Genomic DNA, 23,576 nt, shown 5'->3' on the forward strand with positions numbered 1-23,576 from the left:
CATTCATGAAAAAATATGGAGGGGCATGCTTTAACATTTTAATGTGGAGAATGTGAATTATAAATAAAATATTTCAATGTCAATTACATATATATTAGATCAATCTAGATCCATTTTAACTCTGCATATTCGAGAGAGATCGAATCTCTTTTCACTCTAAAAGATGTTTGCATCTTAAGAGATTTGATCCCTCTCGGCTATTGGTAGATCTAGAGTTAATATGAATCTAGGCTGGTTTTGATTCTCACTAGTTAAAAAATATTTATATTAATATATTTTCATTACATGACATGTTTGTATTGCTTATCAATATTTGAAGAATTTCCATACAAAAAGGTTGGCACTTCATATATGATTGAGTGAAAATTTTTTTTTTTCATACAAAAATGTTGACCCTGTGTATATCATCTAGTGAATAGTTTGTTTATTTTGGTTAAACAATAGAAAATCTATTATAACTTAGTTGTCAAATTAAGAAGGGACAATCATCACTAGTCAATGACTTATCATTATTATTCAAATAAAACCACATTATTTAGAACAATTCGTTAGCTATTTGTAAGAGCCAAATTTTCTCTCTTACCGAATGCCTTTAAATTTTAGATTATTAACTTATTTCCTTTAAAAAAAAATAACTTACCAAATATCTTTAAATTTACGATTAATTGATTTCCATAAATTAAAGAAAAACAATTTTTTATTAAGATAACATTTTACTTTAAAGAGGCAAAATAAGCAGACCTAAATCTTGGCCCCTTGCAAACAAACTTTCCTTTGAACAACTAACAAAGTATAACTAATTAACCCTTTTTATAAACTAATGGAGAAATTGCCCTTTTTATAAACTAATGGAGAAATTGCGTCATGCCTTTATATTGACCTCCGTATTGCCTTAGTATCGCGGCTTCCCCGGCACCCAACTCAACTGGAGATCAGGTCCACTGCGTCCCATTCTTTTACTAGTTGGCCCTTTATTCGCTACTGAACGAGGCGAGGCGAGGCGAGGATTGGTCTAAAAAATGGCGTTTCCCTATTTGGAAGCTGTTGTTGGTAAGCATCTGAATGCCGTTCACTTCATGCCTTTTATGCATTTTTTTTTTTGTTGAGGGTTATAACGTCTCCTCTTTATCCATTTTCAAAGCGTTCGGCTTTCCCTCTAGGTTACGCTGTCTTTGTCATCAACTAAATCAATTATCGCGTGTCTTTTTGGTTCATCCCAAATGGTTGCCGTCTCCTATTTCCTAAGTTTTTGCTCTTGAAAATTAGTATGGAATTGAATTGTCCGGTTAGTTGCAAGCCGTGCCTGTATCTACTATAATTCAATTTAGGTCACAGGATCGATTTCCAGGAAAAAGTAAAACATTGGTCTTGTCTAGTATGTCGAATGTATTTTTGATGCGAGAAGGTAATTTTCAAGCACTGGCAAGCAGACTTACATACATAAGCGTCGGTAGCTACTTGAGCTTATTTGTGTCAGGGGTATTGAGTTCTGTTCCTTCTGACTTTATCTAGTGGCTATGGTGGTCATAGTTAGGGACATTCTGGGTTTTGTAGGTCTATGGAATGTATTGACCAGAAAATATATATTACTGTTAATACATAATATTAGTTTACAAGGATGTTGCATATTAATTAAAAGACAAGTCGTTCAGTGGCTGTAATTGCCACCGTCAGGTCCACCAGGTTTAAGTCTCAATGACATGTTCTTTCTATGTTGCATGAGTTTTTGGAACGTGGGAACTTGGGTATGGGTGTCGGGAACGGCTAGAGGTTTCCCCAAAATTTACAGGAAACGGCTAATCGAGAAGGGTAATATTATATAATAAAAAAATATATAATTATATAATAATCAAAATTAATATCAAATCAAAATATTCAAATATTAAAATCAATTTAAATATATAATCTCTCTTATATATAAATATATTCTCTGGGTGTCTCTCTTCCTGAGTCTCTCTTTTTTATATATATAAAATATTAAAATGTCAAGTTTATTATCATTTCTCTGACACATGACCAGTGTTTGAAACAATTTGCCTTAAAAATACAAAGGAACAATTTTACCTATGTTTCTCTAGTTATTCTTATGAGAAAAAATATATAATTATATAATAATCAAAATCAATATCAAATCAAAATATTCAAATATTAAAATCAATTTAAATATATAATCTCTCTTATATATAAATATATTCTCTGGGTGTCTCTCTTCCTGAGTCTCTCCTTAAAATGTCAAGTTTATTATCATTTCTCTGACACATGACCAGTGTTTGAAACAATTTGCCTTATAAATACAAAGGAACAATTTTACCTATGTTTCTCTAGTTATTCTTATGAGAAAAAGTAAAGCGACTCTAATGGTTAAGCATTGACTGCCACATAAAATATGCACACAATCTTCTGCGATACATATACATAAACAAAAAAATAAATACTCATCAGCATGACATCCCAGATATCGCCCTTACATTGAGGTGTCACACGCTTCCTTAACCCATCAACAGATTGCTCCAGTTTCTCAACTACGGATATCGGTGTTAAGAATGTCTTTGGCCTTTCTTGCTGCGAAGGTTTCAACAAAGCCTCATGTTTTGTGGGCAGTTCAACATATTTGTCTACATGCTTTGTATTCCCCAACCCCAAGGAACCCGGGAACTCCAAAAAAAACAGCCTTCAGAGCTCCCGGAACTTTCCCAAGTTCTTATTGCAGCTCCCACAGAAAAGGGAGCGTTCCCATACAGTTCCAAAGCTTCCGGGAGCGCGGGAACCACTGGAACGAGTTTCCCACCTCTAGGAAACGGTTCCCGTGTAACAGAGTGTTCTTTTCTTTTGCTTGCGTTGCTGAAAGCAGGCCTACTATGGTTCAGGTCTCTTCGATGATACGTTCTTTGCTTATGTCTGTGTTGGTGAAAATGGGTGCTGTTATTGCCCTCACCCGGTTTCAAGTTTCTCCAATGAAATGTTTTGTTTGGTTGTACTTGTTATTGCCACAATCAGGGTTCAAGTGCCGACATGTTCTTTGCTTGTGTAGTTGAATCTTGTAAGCAGGTGTCATTTCATTGCCTATGTTATCGTATTGAAAGGTGCAGCCTTCTACTTGTTCTAGCAAGTATTTATGCATCATATAATTCAAAAAGGTTTCACTTCATTGACTAATTTATCATATCGAAAGGTGCAGCTTTCTGCTTGTTCGAGTAAGTATTTTATGCATCATATAATTCAGAAAACAGGGGAGGTTAAGATGAGTCAATTAATTTTTTTCTGGCATCCAGTGGCCTGATAGGCTTAATATATTTTACCACCTGGTGGTCTAATGCAACAGTCACCGACAGGGAAGAAAAAAGTAATATTATCCCAAGCTCACTGAGGCCCCTAATGTTTAGGAGGCCCTTTTCCAACCTCTAATGCAAACAGGTGGTTTGTGGGCGCAGATTTGGAGCTATTGGTATGGGTTCACTGCTGTAGGCAGTTGTTTCCTGCTTTTCGAGCACCGATTTCTTGCTATTGGTGTTGTTTTCTCTTTGCAGGCATCTGTTTCTTGCCGTGTGAGCACCATTTTTCTTGCTGCGACATTTATTTTGAAAGTGGGCATTAATCTTTTGCTTGTGAGCAGCCACAATGGTACCAAATTTTGTGAACAATATTGATATGCAATATGTGGATATGTATAAGTTAGTAAATACAAACTTATATTTATGAATGCTTGGGGATATATAAATAAATAATGATAATAATAATTTAATTTTAAGGTTACAGCTAAACCAGACACCAAATTGGAGTATGAGACTCCCTTGTTTGTGGGACAAAGGACCCCCTTCATGTAGTAAAGTCTATGGATGTGTACATACTCTATCCCCTTTGGATAACCTGTGACTTCTTAAGAGGAAACACATGTTCTTAATCAATCCCAAAGAAAACATCATGAAATGCTTTTCCCAAATTAGTGGATGGTATCCTAGTAAACCCACTGGCCTAGATTCGTGTGTCTCGCGGGGAATTAGAATTGGACGCTTGAGCACCCATTTCCAAACACAAGCATGAGCACGAGCACACACTTGTCTTTGGAGTGACTTGAACTTTGGTGGGGGCAATATTAGCACCTCGATTTCATGGACTTGGCAAAACTACCATTGACTTTTTATACTACACTTTTCATGCACAAAATGGTAAATTACAAATTGATTCTAGAAGGGCCTCAATCTTTCATGACATCCACAAATCTCTGACCTACTGTTGTCCTTTATTTATGTTAAATAAATTTATATTTTTCAGTTTCACTCCTATCTGTTATATTTAAAAAATACAGTGTTGCATGGGGATGCATATGTTCTAACAATATGTGAGAAAAATCGATCACCGCAATTAGTTTTTTGTATCCTTGGAGGCTAAAAATTGCATGCAGGAGTTGAAAGTTGTTTGTGGGCATAGACTTGTAGCTATTAGTATGGATTCACAGCTATAAGTAGTGGTTTAAAGTTGTTTGTGGGCATAGACTTGGAGCTATTAGTATGGATTCACAGCTATAAGTAGTGGTTTCCTGTTGTTCGAGCATTGATTTCTTGCTATGGGTGTTGTTTTCTCATTGCAAGCATTTGTTTCTTGTTGTGCAAGCATCATATTTCTTGTTGCAACATCTATTTTGAGAGTGGGCATTAATGTTTTGCTTGTGAGTAGCAACAATGGCACCAAAGTTTGTGAATGAATATTATTATGTAATACATGGATATATATATATATATATGTTATTACAAGCTTTTATTTTTTGAATGCATGGGGAGATAATAATAATAATAATAATTTAATTTTAAGGTCACAACTAAGCTGAACACCAAATTGGTGTATGAGACCCCATGTTTGTGGGACAGGGGATAGTGATTTGGCTTTTGAAGTCTATGGAGGTGTACATACCCTACCCCCTTTGGATAACTTGTGACCACTTAGGAGGAAACACATGTTCTAAGACCAATTCCAAAGAAAACGTCGTGGGATGCTTTCCCCACATTAGTGGAAGACATCCCCAATAATCTCACCAACCTGGATTGGTGTGTTTGGTGGGGCATTGGAATGGGGTGCTTGTCGACACAAACTAGCCAATGCCCAACAACATTTGTGACAAATGATTGAGCTAACTCCTTAGGTTCTTTCTCTCTCTCTCCCCCCTCCTCCCTCTTGGTTTTTTTAAATATGTATTTTTAAGTATTTTATGTTGTACCATAGTAACTAAACACATACACAAGTTTGAGTATGGATTTTGTTAGGATTTGGTGCATATTTTGTAAATATTTAAATAGGGAAATATGAATAGTTAGAATAGGAACCAACCTTGGAGAAAAAAGGCTCACTTTTCTAATGTTATGACTAAACAATCCAATTTGAGAGTTATTCCACGGTTTGGCATGGTATTAGAGCCAAGCATTGAGGTGTTAGATTGTTTTTGTGTAGCTTGTCCCACTAAGTGGGACTCCCTTTTGTCTGCCCTTTCAGGTCAGGTATCTCTGGCATTGCTGTGCCATCCTTCCAGATCTATGGTCTTGTTGTCCTTGTTTACTCTGTAGAAACACCTCTCATATTTTGTCACACTATTTAGCCCATTTGTCACTGTTTTGTTTTCTATGCACTCGACTGAGGATCCACCTTGGTGCCACTGTTGGCTTCGATGTGAACTTTGGGGAAACGTAGTCCAACAAGGATAACAAGGATTCCCTCTAATGTTAAGCACACGCTATTGAGAAAGGCGATCTCCTTGTGCTTTGGTTGGGCTTGCAATTCCTTTTTTGCGTCGGTTATTTTATCTGCACCATCATGCTATCGTAAACACTGAAGCTACTGGTGCGTCATTCCCCACATCATTTGATATCTCTCATACTTTGTTTGGTTGTTCTTCCTCATGTGACATTGCCCATTTAGGGTTTTTGGAGTATGAAGGCATTCTTCCTATTGGGGTAAATATTTCTGCAAAGGAGTGGTCCATAATAATGACCTAGGCTTAGTTTGCCTTTAGCTCTGAAGGCTTAGTTTAACCTTTTTTGGCTCTCATCTTTCTCTCATCAATTAACTCTAATGATGGGTCCTCGTTTGGACTTGAAACGCTGATTAAAAATGTTCACTGTGGATAAAAATCCAGAAACAAATTCAAATTTGATAACCACAGAAACTTGCAAACAAGGATTATTACCCTATACAAAGGGTAGACTTGGAAAGAGATTCGTCTACTTGAAAAATTAAGAATAAAGATTGAGAGAAGGATGGCAAACCTTTTATCTATTTATACCTTTTGTGGCTCTCATCTTTCTCCTCATCAATTACTCTTGAGGATGGGTCCTGCTTTGGACTTGAAACGTGATTGAAAATGTTCAATGTGGATAAAAATCTGGAAACAAATTGAAAGTCTTGTTGATTGTTTTCGACCAAAAAACTAAATTTACCATCCCTAGTTTGAGTCCTGTGGAAATCTCTGCTACAGGTACTTTTGCTGCGATTGCCATTAGTCCGTTGTTTATGGCATTGTTTTTCTTCATAATTCTTTTGTGAAGGCCACCTTTTAATCTTCCATGCAATGTTGTTAATTTAACTTTGCTTGTTTTACGTCAACGATAGGAATGATAAAATGCCAAAGGCTATCAATTTTCCATATTCAAACACCCACATCACTTTCTATTTTGTATTATGGTCAAAATTTGTTAGTTGGATCATTCTTTGGGATATATTTTGTGTGAGTAGTTGTTCATGGGTTCACAATTTGTTGTTGGTAATTGCAACTCTCCTAATGTGTGGTATCTAGAACCACATAAGCTTTGGGGGTTTAGACGATATTGCTTTGCTTATTTGAGGTGAATATTGCTTTGCTTTGTTAGAGATTTGTGGAACTGAAATCGTTACTTGACTTGTTTGTTTTAGAGGAGTTTTGAGAAAATAACCATAGATCACTAGGAAGGAAGAGGTGTTGATGAAGATGCATTTTCTCATTTCCATTGTCTGTGTGGTGCTAACTGGCAAGGAGAACTACCTAGCCTGGTCTAGAAAGATCAGGCACACCCTCATTTTTAATGACTTGTGGAAAGGCATCTATAAAGGAGAGGATTACAATGTGCCCACCAAGCCCACATCAGATAATGAGCCAGCCATTTGGGAGAACAAAGATAGTAAAGCCTATGCCTTGATTGTTGCTTTTGTAAGTGAAGAGGTGGGTTGTCATATATTTTCAATTACAAATTCTTATGGTGCATTGAAGAACTTGAAAAATCTAAATGACTCACACTCTGAATTGGAGGTTTTTTAGTCGATGGTCAAACTCTTCAACCTTGAGTTGAAAGACAATGATCCCCGAGTCTTAGCCTCAAAGATTATAGACATTATGCATTATGTAGATGCCACTAAAGTTAAGATGGACATTCCTCGCACAACCTCTGTTTAGGCCCTTTATGTTACATACTCAAATTACCTTGAATCCTTGCAAGCTAGTGAGTAATTAAAATCTATTACTTTTGACACCCTACTGGAGAAGTTTGCAGAACGAGTGTAAGCATACAGGAAGAGGAAGACAACAACCTAGCCCACTGAAATTCACTACTTTTAACATCCTAGTGGAGAACTTTGCAGAACAAGAGAAAGCATGCGAGAAGAGGAAGACAACAACACAGTCCCCTAAAGAAGCAATGCGACTTGCTTAAAAAGGGAAGAATTAGTCACATGATTCTCTAAAAGAAGTGGCACAGAAGAGGACACAAAGGAAATAATTTTAGAGGTAGGGGGGTAAACACCATCAAGGAGAAAGGTTTGATCTTTAGTGCATTTGTTGCGACAGAGATGGACATGATGCATCCACATGCAAAATCACCTGGGAGAGAATCAAACAAGACCGCAAAGAAGACAAAGGTAAAGCACTAGACATAGCAAAAGGTAAAGTACTTGAATATGCTCATTACATTGTTGCTCATTGCAATATGAGAGTAATTGAAGTTTTGTTACATACTTCATTTGCTTCTTGGAGAGATGCATGGTTGCTTGATACAAGTGCAACATGTCATATGAATTTTCGGAAAGATTTCTTTGAAGGCCTCAGTGATAATGTAGATGGAGCAGTGTATTTTGCAAACGAGTCAAATTTTAAGCCATCCGGACTTGGCATCATCAGGCTTAAACTGCTTGGACCTCCTGATTTTCTTCTACATGATGTACTTTGCCTTCTAGAATTGTGGAGAAATCTATTGCCTGTTGTCACATTGGCCAACAAGGCCACTCTATTCATATGTTTGATGGCAAAGTAGAAATAAGGAAAGCATCTGACAACATAGTTGTCATGACTGGACCAGAGGAGGAAAGAGTGCTGAAGTTGTAAGGAACATTTGCCCATGCACAAAACTTTGCACACTTTTCTCAATGCAATGAAGGTACATTGCCATCTAGTCTTCTGTGGCATGCAAGATTTAGACATCTTAATTATGATAGTTTTTGTTTATTGAAAAAATGGTGTTTATGGTTTGCCAACTATTCCTAGGAAACACGAATCAATGTGATGCTTGTATCCTAGGAAAACATGCAAATAGCCATTTCATGATTCTACTTTCAGAGCACATAGAAAACTTGCATTGATTCATTCGGATTTGTGTGGCCCTATGCTTGTTCCTTCTGCAAATGGCAATAGATACATGATGACTTTTATTGATGATTACACCAGGATGTGTTAGGTATTCTTGTCGAAAAGCAAATCATAAACTTTTGAAACTTTTAGAAAGTTTCATGCATGGATTGAAAATGATGCACAATTACATATTCACTCTCTTTGTACTAATGACGGAAAAGGATATACTTCTGATAATTCTGAAAACTATTTTTGCCAACATGGGATTAAACATCAAACTACTATTCCATACAATCCTCAACAAAATGGTGTAGCTGAAAGAATGAAAAAGACTATCTTAAATATGGTTCTCAACATGATGTTTCATTAAAAATGTAAAGTTGATGTTTGGGTTGATGCAGTTCTATGTGCAGCATATGTCAAAAATAGATTTCCATCTCATGTTCTCAGAAATAAGACTCCTTATGAATGTGTTATGGCCACATTCCTTGTGTAAGGCATCTCAACGTCTTTGGTTGCACTTGCTATGCCTCGATTTCTAAGGAACAAAGAAGCAAGCTGGATGCAAGGAGTTATAAATGCATCTTAATGGGTTATTCAGATACCACCAAGATAGATTATCTTTACGACGAGGTACTTAATAAGTTTATTTTGTCTAGAGATGTGATTTTTCTTGAATCCTCCAAGATTGGCAACACTCTTGAGTAGTAGCTTGATCATTTGGATAGATTCAATCAGCCAAAAACTTATCATGAATTTGATAATGAGATTCCACATCTTGAAGGGAGGATCCTATCTTGGATCGATGTATGGAATCTCCTTTTGAAGCACTGCCTCCCCCTCATGAAGTTCTGACCACTTCTTCAAATTGGGAAGACTTTTTGAATGCTGTGATTGAGAGGATTGGAAGGCTAAATCTTGATGCGACCCCATCTCAGTGAGTAGAGCAACCTGGACCATCTTAGAAAGGTCCCCCAAAATGGCTCACCAAAACACTTGAAAGTGTTCATCTTGATGAGGTTGGAAAGATAGGAACTAGAAGTTCTACCAAACAAGATGGAGGTGATGCAGATAATTCTAATTTAGTTGATGATATAGATGTTTCATATGATTGTGAATTGAATTTATATACTAATTTTGAACCAACTTCCTTTAACAAAGTTACTTCTCATGATGAATGGGAAGAAGCAATGTAGAAGGAGTATGGTTTTGTCATAAAGAATGCAAGATGGAAGTTGGTGAACTCTCCATTTGGAACCAAACCAATTGGCTACAAGTGGGTCTACAAGAAACAAGTACAAATCAAACGGCTCACTTGAAAAGCACAAAGCAATGTTTGTGGCAAAAGGATTTGCCCAAAAAGGAGGCGTTGAGTATGAGGAGACTTTTGCTCCCACAACAAAATGGGCCACTATCCGGACTCTTTGCCTTGGCAACTCATATTGGATGGAAAGTTTATCAAATGGATGTGAAGTCTACTTTCTTGAATGGAGACTTGAAAGAAAATATCTTCATGTCTCAACCAAAAGGTTTTGTTGTGAAGGGACAAGAATAGAAAGTATGCAAACTCATCAAACCTTTACATGTATTATGGCAAAAAACAAGCACTTGAAGCTTGGTATGAAAAGTTGACAACATCCTTCTAAAATGAAATTTCAAATACTTTAATCTTGATGAGCGACTTTGTTTGTTAAGAAAATTGGCAAAATTATTTTCTATCTTGTGGTATATGTAGGTGATTTGTTGATAACATGGAACAACGAAAACTATATTGCATCCATAAAGAAAGAGTTGAAGAAAGGATTTGAGATGATAAATTTGGAACATCTTCATTACTACTTGGGCATTGAAGTGACTCAACATCCAAAGTATATATTCCTCTCTCAAAAGAAGTACATTACACCGTTGTTGAACAGGTTTGGCATCTTTTAATGCAATCCTTTATCCACTCTAGTCATAATGGAACATAATTTGATGCTCACTTCAAAAGAAGGGAATGAATTTGAGGGTGCAACCAAGTATAGACAACTTGGAGGAAGTCTTATCTACCTTACCACTACTAAACCGAATTTTTCCTTAGTTGTCGAAATTCTTTCTTGATTTATGCAAAAGCCTTGTGAAAGACATTGGTTTCCCGCAAAAAAGTCTGAAGTACTCGTAAGGAACTCAAGGCTTTGGAATCAAATATTCATAGGTGGATAACTTTAGCTTAATTGGATATTCTGATTTAGACTTTGATGGAGACAAAGAAAATTGAGTGCCTACTTAAAATTATATTATGAGTTTTGGATCAGGAGTTATCTCCTAGAGGTCACATGAATTGTCAAATCTAGTAGATTCCACGTCAAAGGCAAAATATGTGGGAAGCTGGCAGCTATAGAGGCAACAAAGGAGGTTGTGTGGCTCAAGAAAATTCTTGAAGACTTATAGGAGAAACAAGGGAACTCTACCTCCCTTCTGATTAACAATACTTCTACAATCAAGTTGGCAAAGAATGCCAGTCTCCATGATCGAGCCAAACACATCAACACAAAGTATCATTTGCTTTGATATCATGTAGAAGCCAAGGCTATTTATCTAAGATATTGTTCCACAAATGGGAAAATTGTAGACATCCCTTTATTTTGAAATTGTGAAGAGAATATCTAGAGAATCAGAAACTTCAAAAAATCGGTTGCCACTATTGCACTGGATGCAACTTTTCATAAATGCTAGTAACAGGCTGGTTACAACATGTTTATGGAGACTTGAACTCACATAGTTGGGGAAACAAATTGTTCACCAAACCACTCGAGTTAAGATCCTTTGACATAAATTGTAGACATCTTCACCAAAGACCTTGGAAGGAAAAGTTTGAAAAATTCAGAATGATGCTTGGGCCCACTAACACCCCTTCGGATTAAGGGGAGAAATGTTAGACACCTAGTTTTTGGGGATTTGGTGAATATTTTGTAAATATGTAAATAGGGGAAATATAAACAATTAGAATAGGGATCGACCTTGGAGGATGATGGGTCGCTTTTGTAATGCTATATAAGTCTATTCACATCAATATGAAATAATCTAATTCAGGAGTTATTCCTTGGCTTGATAGATTCAAAGCTATATGAAACATACATATTGCGAAAATCTGTCTTGGCTTTGATACATGAGTATACATCTCACAAATACAAAATGATGCAACGAATTTTGGAAATTCAATTGCTTTTTTTTTTCTCCTTAGAAGGTTGGATTACATTCTCCTAAATGTGCGGGAGAACAAAGAAAAGAAATGTTGCTTGAAATGGCAAATTTTAGGTTTTTTGGGGCAACTTTTTGTAAGAGGTTTTTAGGGGTTTTGTTCAATTGTATAGTATGATGCATTTTGGCATGCTTTGTATTTGTACAATATTGATAATATACAATTAGCGGTACATTGATCATATTGTATTCACATAGTATGGAAGATGTTATATTTTATATTGTAGGTAAATTTTCATATAGGAACCTCTAGTGTGCACAAATTAGGCTTACTTTGTTTTGTATGGGTGCTGAGTGCTTTATTGATTGTTCTATACTGGAAATAGGGGCGTTGTATCCATATTGGGTATCATAGACGTCCTTGTACCAAAACCCCTTACAACTTTGAAAAATTGCAACTTCATTTGGTTTCTGTTTAGGAGGAATTTTCTATTCATGCCTTAGCTTTTAGTATAGAAATAATATGTTTTGTTATACTTTCATGTGTTTAAAATTTTATGAAGTGTACATTGTATGGGGATATCCTTGTTTTTGGTTGTTTGGGATTAGGGAGATTTCCCCATGCAACAATGGTGGCATGAAATTGGGAATGATTTGTGTAGGATGACTTTTAGGTATTTGATAGTAGTAAATTAAGAGTGTCGATAATGGTTGAATTCTTATTATGCTCCAACGAGTTGTGTATAAGATAATGGTTAAAGCCTTGGTATTGCTAGTCTGGAAGATAACATCTAGAATAATATAACTAGAGAAAATTGGATTGATATTGGGGAGATTTAATTTAGAAACAATATTCATTGCATAGGAAGTTGCAAAGTGAGTCGGGTTTGGACAAAATGTTATTGTTGCTTAAGGTTGATTTTCCTAACGTGTGACAAAATTGATTGGGACCTTATGTTAGAAATGCTCATGTTCTTATTCTTTGGGCTGAAAATCATTGCTACGGTAATTGGAACATACAATCACTACCAAGAAAAACTCCGTGGCTGGATATGATAACCCATTGACCATATCGAGCAAGGTTGGCTAGGATTCGAACCAAAGTGGGTGGCATTATCTTTTGGAATATTCAACAATATTGAGGGGGGGTGAATTAGTACTGACAATTTTCAACTTCAAAAACTTGTAAATGCATTCACAGATATAAAGCAAAGCACATAAATATACAAAGTACAAAGATTTTTATGTGGAAGCCCAAAGTAGGAGAAAACCATGGAATGCTTTTCTTTATATATATATATATATATATATATATATATATATATATATATATATAGGAGTACATTCAAATTTATAAACACCAACTAAAAGGAAGCACCAACTGAAAGGAAGCACCAACTCCATGATTTATCAACACTAAAGCTTGTACAAGAGTTAATATTAGTCAAAGAAAGTTTTCCCTCATGGTAGCTTCTCCTCTATACTTCACACAAGCACTCGATTTCCCAAACACAACCTTCATATCACAAAACTTCCCTCAACAATGATCCTTGAACTTGGCCTCCTTATCAACAAAACTTGGCCTCAACAGGTCCCAAACTATGATTGAAACTTGGACTTAACGCACCTAATCTCAGCCCTCAAGCAATTAGTACTCGACCTCTAGAACTCTGCCTCCTCCACAGGGTTCGACCTCCTCAACAGAGAACAATGTTAGATCATAACAAAACAAACTAGAAACTCGCCTGAGTTAAGCCTTCTATGTACCATAACTTTGGTATTGCTCTAAAGATAGGCCTGAAACTCGACCTTCCACATTGGAATTTTATCCTCTACACCGATTTGAAATTCTGCCTTCAAAGGGGACAAAATTCAGTCCTCAAGAACAAATTTGCAATTAGTCTTCTAACTAGGACCGAAAACCTTCAAAAAGTGTGCCAAAAATCCTTCTGAAATAAGCCCCAAAAAACCTTTCCAAAATAAGCCAAAATTCTTTCAAAAATGTGCCAAAACTTCCTCCCAGAAAGTCTCTTCGAATCAACTCCTCTTCCCTTCTGGTTCATGAGATATGAACCTCAAAACTCCTTTTTCTTTGCTTGTTTGAACATATCTGAACTTGCTTGAGTGAGTGACTTGAAATGCTCTTTCTCATGCCTATTTATAATGCATTCAGGGTCTAGATTGAGCCGACTTGTCCACTGGCTGGTGTGGCTTGTGCAACTGGCATAATGTATAATGAATATTCGAAAAAACATTTCTCCTCAACTGTGAGGAGTTAGAGGGAGTGCCATATACCGTTGGTGTTGGGATAATATTGTCATTGATGTCAAAGTCAAGCTTAGGCAAGATTGTTTGAGATATTGTCATTAATGTAAAGAGTCATTGTGTTGCATGGTTGAGCAAAGAGTTGACCATCCTTCATTTCCTGTGGAAGGGCCGAATCATGAATGCTATAAGAATAATAGTCATAAGAAACAGGAATGATCATTCGTGTTGTGTCTAAAGTTGCACCCAGCTGGAAAAGAAAAATCTGAAGGTCAACCACTCCCTCACATGTACACTTGTTAGTGTATCAGTCACACCATGCAATTAAAGTCTTATTAGATATGATTTGTATAGTATCTTGTAAGCCATTGGAGCGATTGTCTTCTTTCTCAAGCTCTTGGCTCTTCTTTTTGCTAACAATATTTCCCAAAGTAGACCACTAGAGGTTGTAGTGGGTAGTGGTGAGAAATCGATAATGTGGCTGATCACAAATAGTGCCAAATTCATTTGGTTTGCCCTGAGTTACTTATTTTATTTCGCTATTTAGGACTGGTTGGGATTTGTATGTAATCTATCTTAATTCAACCTTCTACTGCAACTAGCGTACTCGTATTTGTAGGTGTCAATCAAAGTTGTTAGTGCATTGTTCGGGCGTTAGCTTGTAGGATTTTCGAGGCTTTTAAATACTAAAAGCGCGTTAGTTGAATGCTCCGGAGAAATGAAGAGTAGAGCCGACACTGAAACTCTTGATGCTTAACATTATCGTTGTATTATTATTATTATCGTTGTATTTGAATTGAATAGAAGTGTGTGTTCTTGATCACACATTTGGCTAACACTTGGCAAGTTATGCTTCATATCATCAACAAGTAAAACATTTTTTGCCACCAAATCTTTGCTTCCAAGTTAACTGTGGCTTTCCCTATAATTTTGGCAGAGTTATCATTACCAAAAGTGACAAATGTTTCTTTTTCTTTCTTCAATGTTACAAATTTGTTTTGGTCTCCAATGATATGCTTTGAGCATCCACTATCAATATACTATTGACTTCTTCTGCTTTAGGCTTATAGAGCAACCCTACATTCGTTAACCTTAAAGTCTTGCAACATCTTCTTCTATGTTCTTGGTTTTTCAACCATATGATGGACAAGGACTTGCCTTTTCTCTGTATAAGGAAATATCAAATTGCTTTTACAATTTCTAGCTTTGTGTCCAAAATTGTTGCATTTGTAACACTTGATTTCATAATTAAGAGTGCCAAAACTATTATAATTTCTATTGAAAACCTCGTGAGGTTTTCTACCATAACTGCCTTCATAGTGTTGAAAAGTGTAGCGAACGAGGTCCTTCTGGACTTATTCCTTAGTCAAGGAAGACCACAAACAATCTTCTTGTAGCATGCATGAGTTCCTGGGAAATATGATGAGTCATGGAGGAGTTAACTCATGCCTAGGAGTTGGAGGCTCAATTTTTTTTGTCTCCAAGTGCAAGTTTATTTTTAGAAAAGGATGAGTTAGTGAGCTTCAATTTCTAATTGAGGCAGGACGAGTTAGAAGAGTCAGTTTGACTCAGTTAACAAATCAATCACAAGTCCGAGTTCTAAAATTAACTTGCTAGATTTAGCATGATTGAAAAGCTTATAAGGAGGACGATGACACCTTTGTAGTTCATTCTTGTATGTACACGTTGCGTGTGAGAGCTTGTTGTTAGAAGAGCGTATCTAAGAACAACCTATATGCAAATCTGAGACAAATTTTTTCCTTGTAGAAGTACGCTAGGATTTAGGAGGAATTTTTTAAATAATAGGGGTCCAAGATTGGGGTAAACACAGAGTTGTATGGTCTATAGTGGTTGCTGGTTAGGGCCGTGTTATCGCTTAATCTAGCAGGGGTCTTAGGAGGGGTTCCAAAGGGGCAACTACTAGATGAAGTGGAAACGATGGAAGAACAACCCACTGTCAACTTAGCTAAAGCTCCCCGCTCTTTGTGGACTTTCACTGATGGGAGGAGTCTCGGTATGAGGGAAATCACTATGAATGGTGAGTCAGTGATGGGATAGATAGTGATTTGAAGGGCCCATTCATAAGGGGGACTTAAATTATGGACTTGCTTGCTTTAGAAGCAAGGTGTGGGGCTCTCCAAGAAAGGCTCAAAGGAGGCCTAGACCTAGGGATTAGAAATATTGCTTGATAGGGAATACCCTAGACTTAAAGATTGCTAAGGGAAGAGGGTTTCTGGGATGATCCTTGTGGAATTTGATTGATAAAGGGTGTGGGAACACAAAGAAGCCCAAGTATACCTAAACAAGGTCAAGGGTTTCAGGTGAAACTTTAGATAAATGGTCTTAACCAAGTAAGGGAGGAGAAAAGGATCAAGGAAATTAGATTTGACTCGAGTTTACAATAATATGATCCTTGATGAAGCCACTAATCAAGGAAACCTAAGTCTAAGAACGAAGTTGAAGCTAGGGCTTGGAATAATTCCAAATCTAGCCACAGGAAGTTCTTTAAAATTTGTGAGGGCCTAGAGGACACCTTAGCATAGTTGTTACCCAACTCGCTCTTGAAATGGATGGCTGCAATGGATTTCGTGTGATGTCCTAGGATACCCCTAGTGTTAGGGCTTAGAAATGAGAGAAAGAGGTGAAAAAGGTATTCGTTGAGGTAATAACCAAGAATAGGATCAATGCCTAGCCTATTGGGAGAATGGAGTCAATGTGCTTTCAACCTTTATAATGTTCTTAATCAAGGAGTCCTACAACAACTTCATATAGCCCTAAGGCAACTACTAGGTTACCAAGGAATTTATACTTCTTGTTGTAGTAATTTGATGATTTTATCAAGGCAATTATGAAGATAATGTACCCCTAGGAACATTCATTCACTATACCCAAACATGTAACATATGCAATTCCTCACAAGATCAACAATTCGACTAATTCGCATTAAATCAAGGCAAAATTTCAGATTTCATGAGCAACAATTCCATATGTTATACATGTATATATAATAAAGAGAGAAAACTAGATTGTGAAAAAAACTTACAAGTATAGCAAGTATATCCAATCATGAAATTGAGACAAAATCGAAGCTCCAAGACCAAGAAAGATATCCAAACATCAAAATGCATCGAAGATTCTCCAATTCGTCCTCAAATCGGTATAGTGAAATTCTCAAGAGAGAAAAAAGATACAAATCCAAGTGATGATGAATGAGAGAGAATGCATGTCTTCTATTTATACAATTCTCTAAGGGATTCAAATCAGTGTTGCACTAATCGCCAAAAAATCGCGTTAAAATCAGTTTATCTTGATTTTTTCAAAAAGAAGATAAAATCAGGGTTTTCTTTTTGCTGATTATGAAAAAATCGTGGAATATATATATATATATATATATATATATTATATGAGGAGGAGGAGGTGACCCAAGCTATGTGGTCGACCTCCTGTAGCTCCTAGTTCTTCAGCTTCTAGGGCACAACAGAGTCTACTGCCAACTCCATCGACATCTACATATAGAGGGGTAAAGGAAATCAATAGTATTAGACTTTAGTTATTTGGTTCATTTCATTGTATATGACATTATGACTTATGATGTGAGATACATTATTATATTTTTTGTTGATATTTTGAGGCTGAGTTGGGACTCAGGGGTCAGGACTTACTATTCAGGACATGATTCACTGTTATGTGTGATTTTAGCACTAGAAATGATATTAAACATCTTATATATTAGTTCTTTTATCATATTTATGTGTCAATGTATTTATTTTATCTTGTAGATAGTTTAGATATTAAAAAAATTGAAAAAAAATGAATATTTTTGTACCAAACAATTTTTTCCTGATTATTACCGATTTTTTTCTTGATTATTACGATTTTTTCCCCATGCCAAATTAATCCCGATAACGATTAGTGCAACATTGATTCAAATGGTCTATTTTAGCCTAATAATGCCCCTAAAGTAAAATAATGTGCAAACTAACTATACTTTTGGTGACAAGCACTTGAAGCTTGGCCCCTTTGACCTTTTCATCTCATTCATACGGATTCTTAAGATTGTCCCAAATTTCTTTTGTTGATTCACAATGCATAACCTTGACAAATTCTAATCTTGTCAGCCCTCTTAGAATGGCATACATAGCCTTTGAATTACTTTCATAGTCTTCTTCCAACTAGATCTGTCGGAATAGAGGATGGTATGTTGTATTTATTTAGAATAGCTTGCCAAACACCAACTCCTTGTGCTTGTAAGAACAATCTCATCCTTATGCTCCAAAAGACATATTTTTGTCCATCAAACAATGGAAGACCATGTTTGGCATATTCTGCTTGCTTGTCCATGAGTCTTACTGAGATCTACCTTCCACTGGTCAAACTATTTATGAAGGAACCCGCTCTAATTCCAATTATTGGAATATTCAATAACTCTGGGGGGTGAATCGATTCTAACAATTTTTAACTTCAAAAACTTGTAAATGTATCCACAAATATAAAACAAAGCACATAAATACACAGAGCACAAATATTTTTTTGTGGAAGCCCAAAATAGGAGAAAACCACAAAATTCTTTTCTTAATATATATAAAGAGTACATTCAATTTTTTTATCACCAAATGAAAGGAAGCACCAATTCTTGGTTTATGAACACCAACTTAAAGGAAGCACCAACTTCTTGGTTTATCAACACCAGCAAAAAGGAAGCTCCAACTCCCTGATTTATCAGCACCAAAGCTTGTACAAGAGTCAATATTAGTTAAAGAAAGTCTGCCCTCCTAGTAGCTGGTCCTCTGCCCTTCACACAAGCGCTCGGTTTCCCAAACACAACCTTCTTAGCAACAAAAATTCCTTCAACAAATGAAGCGTGAACTCATCCTTCTTATCAGCAGAACTCGGCCTTAGCAAGCCCCAAGCAAGGATTGAAACTTGGACTTTAATGCGCCTAAACTCGACAATTCCCATTTCATCGACAATTCCCCTTATTTGATGTAAAGCAGGTGAGGAGTTAGGTTGCTCAGGTTTGTCAGGACAAATGGGCAGATGTAGCTCACAACACGGAGGGTTTACTAGCAGAGTGGTGGATGCATTGGCGCATGTGGGATGAAAGTTGGTATAAGGTGGTACGATAGTGAGCGTTGGTATCCAGTGGTGCTTGGAGTTGTGCCATGGAGTTCAGTGCTATGCAGAGGAGTGCAGGGGTGCGTGTTTGTGTACAACAAAGTATGCTGATGCACAATAGGTTGTTGGAGCATTGCCTTTAGAGAGAGCTCCTAAAAGAGACAACTGACATACCCTTGAGTTAGACACACCCAGGTTCAGAGAGCGGGTTGGTCATAGGGCCAATGGTGAGCTTGCATATGGGTTTTTGCATGTACCCATTACAACCCATACATCTATCACTCTCCAACTTTGCACGTTGACACATGGGACATGGATATTGTCTCTTGATGCTCTCATCATGAGCAACAGGACCTGTGAGGTTCATCTGAGACAGTTGGATGGGGCTAAGTGCATTTGGAGAGAGACTTTCCAGTTGTGGCATATGGTTGGGGCGTGAGTTGGTAGATGCAAGCTTGGGGATGGGCCGGTCTTTTGCAGAGGTAGCACGTGCTCCATGTTTGAGCCCACATTTAGGGAGATGCATGACATCTTTTGGGTGAGATATTTCGAAGTGTCTTAGGATCATATACAATAGGTGGTGGAACTTCCTTATAGGCGGATGTTTAGACTCCAGGTAATACTGGAGACAGGATAACATAGCTCGTTGTGGGGTATGGCAGGCATAGGGCAGTTTTACATACACCAGATTGATTCATGGTTTATGGAGTTTATATACTGAGTGCATGCAGGGACCAAAGCTGTGACACAAGTGGGTTCCAACAATGGTCAGGTTATGCCACAATAGATCTGGTAATGGGTACTGTTACTACTCAAACTAGCAGGGGTCCTAAAGGGAATCCTAAAGGGAAACTCCTAGGACAAGGGCAACAATGGAGACTTAGCCCACTGTCACCTTAGCTAAGGCTCCTTACTCTTTACAGACTTTCACCGATGGGAGGAGACTCGGTATGAGGACTCACTTACAAATAATATATCAATGCAATGGATAAGAAGTGATTCCAATCACCATTTCCAAGGAGAAACTTAAAATTAGGGCTTGCTTGCTTTGTAAGCAAGGTGTAAGGTTTTTCTAGGAAAGGTTGGTGAGGATTTGAGGGTTAGGTTTAGGGATTATGTCATGCAATGGAGCTTCTTGTTCCTCAAAACCCTTATAGAACTTGGATTCCTTAGTGATCCTTGAAAAGTTAGCTTTGATAGGAAACATGACCATGCAGGACCAAATGGACCCAGGTTAGGTCAAGGTGGGAGGGTTTAGCAACCAATGATGAGCTTGACCTAATCAGGGAAGAGAAGGGGATCAAAGGAAAAAAAATTCAATGAAAGGTTGACAATGATCCCTATGAGGTAACTAGCTTAAGGAAGACCAAGGGCAAGAATTGGTCTTTGATCTAGGATTGCGATATCTCAAGATCCCACTGTCGGAATCTCATGAACATGGAGGGCTTCTTGAGGACGCAGTAACGCAGTTGTGGACCAAAGATCGAAGTATTTGGATGGCTACATTTTGAGATATTCGATGCCTTAAGTGACCTATGGGGCTAGACCTAAAAAGAAAAGGGGAATGTGAAGAAAATAAGTTTTAGGGTGATCACCTATGGTAAACCAGTGCCTAATCCTTTGGGAGATTGGAGTCAAGAATGATTATGAATCCGGATTTGATTTTCTTGGTCAAGGAGGCCTTAGAGGCAACTTCACTGAGCACTAGGGAAAAGGAGAGCAACTTCAAAGACTTTATATTTCGTTTTGCAAAATAGATGGCTTATCAAGATAAATTTCAACCATGAAATATCCCTAGGAACTTTCACTCATCATACAGGAAGCATCACTATCTAGAAACAAAATTTCCACAACTTCGCAATAATAGATGCAACATATTAGCCCTAGAATAGCGAAATCCAAACAACAATATATGTGACAAAAATAGAGCAAAGAGTGGTATTAAAATTGCACTTACATGTATTAGAGTATATCCAACCATCAAAAGTTTTCCAAAAGCTCCAAGACAAGAGAATGATTCAAACATCAAAATTCATTCCATTCTCCAAAATTTCGTCCACCAAGAAGGATAGTGAAGTTCTACAAAGAGATACAAGTCCAACCAAGTGATAATACAAATGAATTCATGTCTCTCTTATTTATATACTCATTCGGAGTTCAAATTACCTAATTTGGGCCTACATTAGCCCATCAACTAAAATTATGTGCAAATAACTATCTATTGGTGACAAGCCCACCAAGCTAGCTCATAAATAAAATAATAAGCCTCCCAAGAGGTCGAATGATCAATAGTGCATGTCGTTGGGCTCTCTATGAGGTCTGATGAACTCCATAAGTATCGAAATGATGAGTTGGACTTCCAAAAGTAATGGATAAGGAGTTGGTCCCTTGTTCTCTACATAATAAACCTGTTGTGTTCCCAATGGCTATGAGGGCACACAAGTAACCTCATGGGTCTCCAAGTAAGTTGAATATATCTGTAGACGATTTGTAAGGGCTCAGATGATGGTGTATGTGATGGCACATCAACATACAAGTCCTGGGTCATTTGCCAAGTGCATGGTACATCTGTCCGGCTGGCTGGGTGAAGGTGAATTAGGTCCATCTTCCTTGTCCAGCAGGTGAATCTCAAGCAATCTCTGAATTTCTTTCGGGATCCATGGAGTGTTGTCTACTGCTTTGGAGGCCCATGGCTCTCAACACACACCCTACATGTGCTAATGTAGGCCTGTGGAGGGTTAGGACCCCGTATAGGGAGACCAAACCCAAGATGGTGAACACTTGTAATCCCGCTAATGTCTCCAAACTCCAAATGGGGTTAACCAAGTATTCCATTAGGTGGTTTCTACTTCTAAAGGGGATAATATGTCCAAGGTACATCCTTTAAAAGGTGGTGGCATGTGATAAAAAGATGAATAGAGTAGGGAATGAGAAGGGGCAACCTTGGGCCACATGTTGGGGTACAAAGGTAGCTAGTAAGAGGGAAGCCCACACTTGGGTATATAATGTATAGGAGGGAGCGATCATGGCACATGAGGAGCCCCGACCTTGATTTTTCCACCCTTCTTTATATGACTTCTGCCTTTGATGATTTTTATTTAATTAACTGCTTGGGGCTCAAAGGGTAAGAGCACGATGTGTGAGATATAGCAGTGGATACCCCTTTTAAGATACAATAGTGCATTGCCCACCAGGGGTTGGGATAATCATGGGTTCCTATATGATGAAGGAGGCTCATAGAACCTGTAGGAACTAGGGTGATGGCTATGATGATGGGGTAGAGCACATGTATTGGCTTTTGCCCACATGCTAAATGCGTTTGTCTCGACCATCTTTTACATTTTGTGGTACATTTTCTTGTTGAATGTGGCCAATTGTGCTTTTACTTTTCTTTTTAGCTGCATCAACCTCTGGGGCATCATTCTAGGCCTGACCCAAGGTGTGGGCAAGAGGAAGGGAAGAGCTAGCCTTATGTGGAACCAGTGGGGGAATGTGCACCCAAGTGGGAGAAATGATGAATGGGATAATAATGAGTGGAAAGGGGGCAATATATGTGGATGAGGGAGCGAGACCACACAACCAAAATTAGGGTTTCCCATGAAATACCATCCCTAACACCAAATGGTCAGTAAAAGAGATCCCATGAGACTAGAATCCTAGGTTAATATCCAAAAGTGGTCTAGGGGACAAGAGCATGGACCTAGCCCATTCTTTTTGTCTAATCCCCCCATTAATCCATGCCCAAAAGTGTCCATGATAGGTAAACTACAATACTCAATTACCAAATGACAAGGCATACCTTTAGGTTCGGGAGGCCCACCTTCAAACATACGATCATGACAGATGGGTGAGGGACAACATGGCTGCCTCTGGTGGCGAAGAAATGGCACAATGAGCTAGTTGGTGGTTGCAAGGGGCTGCTAGCTGAGGACCATCTGGGAGAAATTTTTTCTCCTGGGGATATCACCCACAAAATGGTGGGTAACAGGATCTAGGGATTTAGTTGGCGAATTGGTCACTCTATTTCGTGATGAGCAGGATCGGGGCAAAGAGTGATCCAACTCACTCTTGGTTTGACATGTGGGAGAGTGCTAAGGTCTTCATCACATGGCAAGGCCGACTTTCCCTGTTACCCCTCCGGATCATGGTTGGTGTGGAATGGGCAGGCCTTGACATCGTGGAGATGCCTGGGATGGATATGTTGGGAATTTATAGGTATTTTGCCATCAGGTTCTAGGAGAGGAGAATATAGCTTGCGCGCGATGGGCGGATAGTCATGGTCAAAGTGGCGCAACGACAACATGGTGGCACCCCTTTTGAGACTAGCGGGGGATTTAGGCATCACAAGATGTGGCAGTTCAACTACCCTCAGGGATGAGCTGGTTTCTACAAGGGAGGATCATTCAGATCTTCCATTGGGCTTTAAGGATACACT

The 23,576-nt window shown here is 37.8% G+C and overlaps 1 protein-coding gene across 2 annotated transcripts in view; it reads left to right on the forward strand.

Moving 5' to 3' along the window:
- The first annotated feature begins 870 nt into the window (after window positions 1-870).
- The window catches only part of ATSTE24 (Peptidase family M48 family protein), a 233,443-nt gene continuing 210,737 nt past the window's right edge, over window positions 871-23,576 (forward strand). Inside the window, exon 1 of one of the 2 annotated variants that reach the window (XM_089415853.1) lies at window positions 871-1,050. In XM_089415853.1, the coding sequence (XP_089271979.1) occupies window positions 1,020-1,050 (31 nt within the window). In that variant the 5' untranslated portion in view covers window positions 871-1,019. The remainder of the gene's footprint in view (window positions 1,051-23,576) is intronic. The other variant, XM_089415852.1, reaches the window with a different exon arrangement.

Source organism: Pinus tabuliformis, chromosome 3_2 (assembly GCF_031772625.1).
Source record: "Pinus tabuliformis cultivar Carrire ecotype Pingquan chromosome 3_2, CPIR1, whole genome shotgun sequence".
Classification (NCBI taxonomy): Eukaryota; Viridiplantae; Streptophyta; class Pinopsida; order Pinales; family Pinaceae; genus Pinus; species Pinus tabuliformis.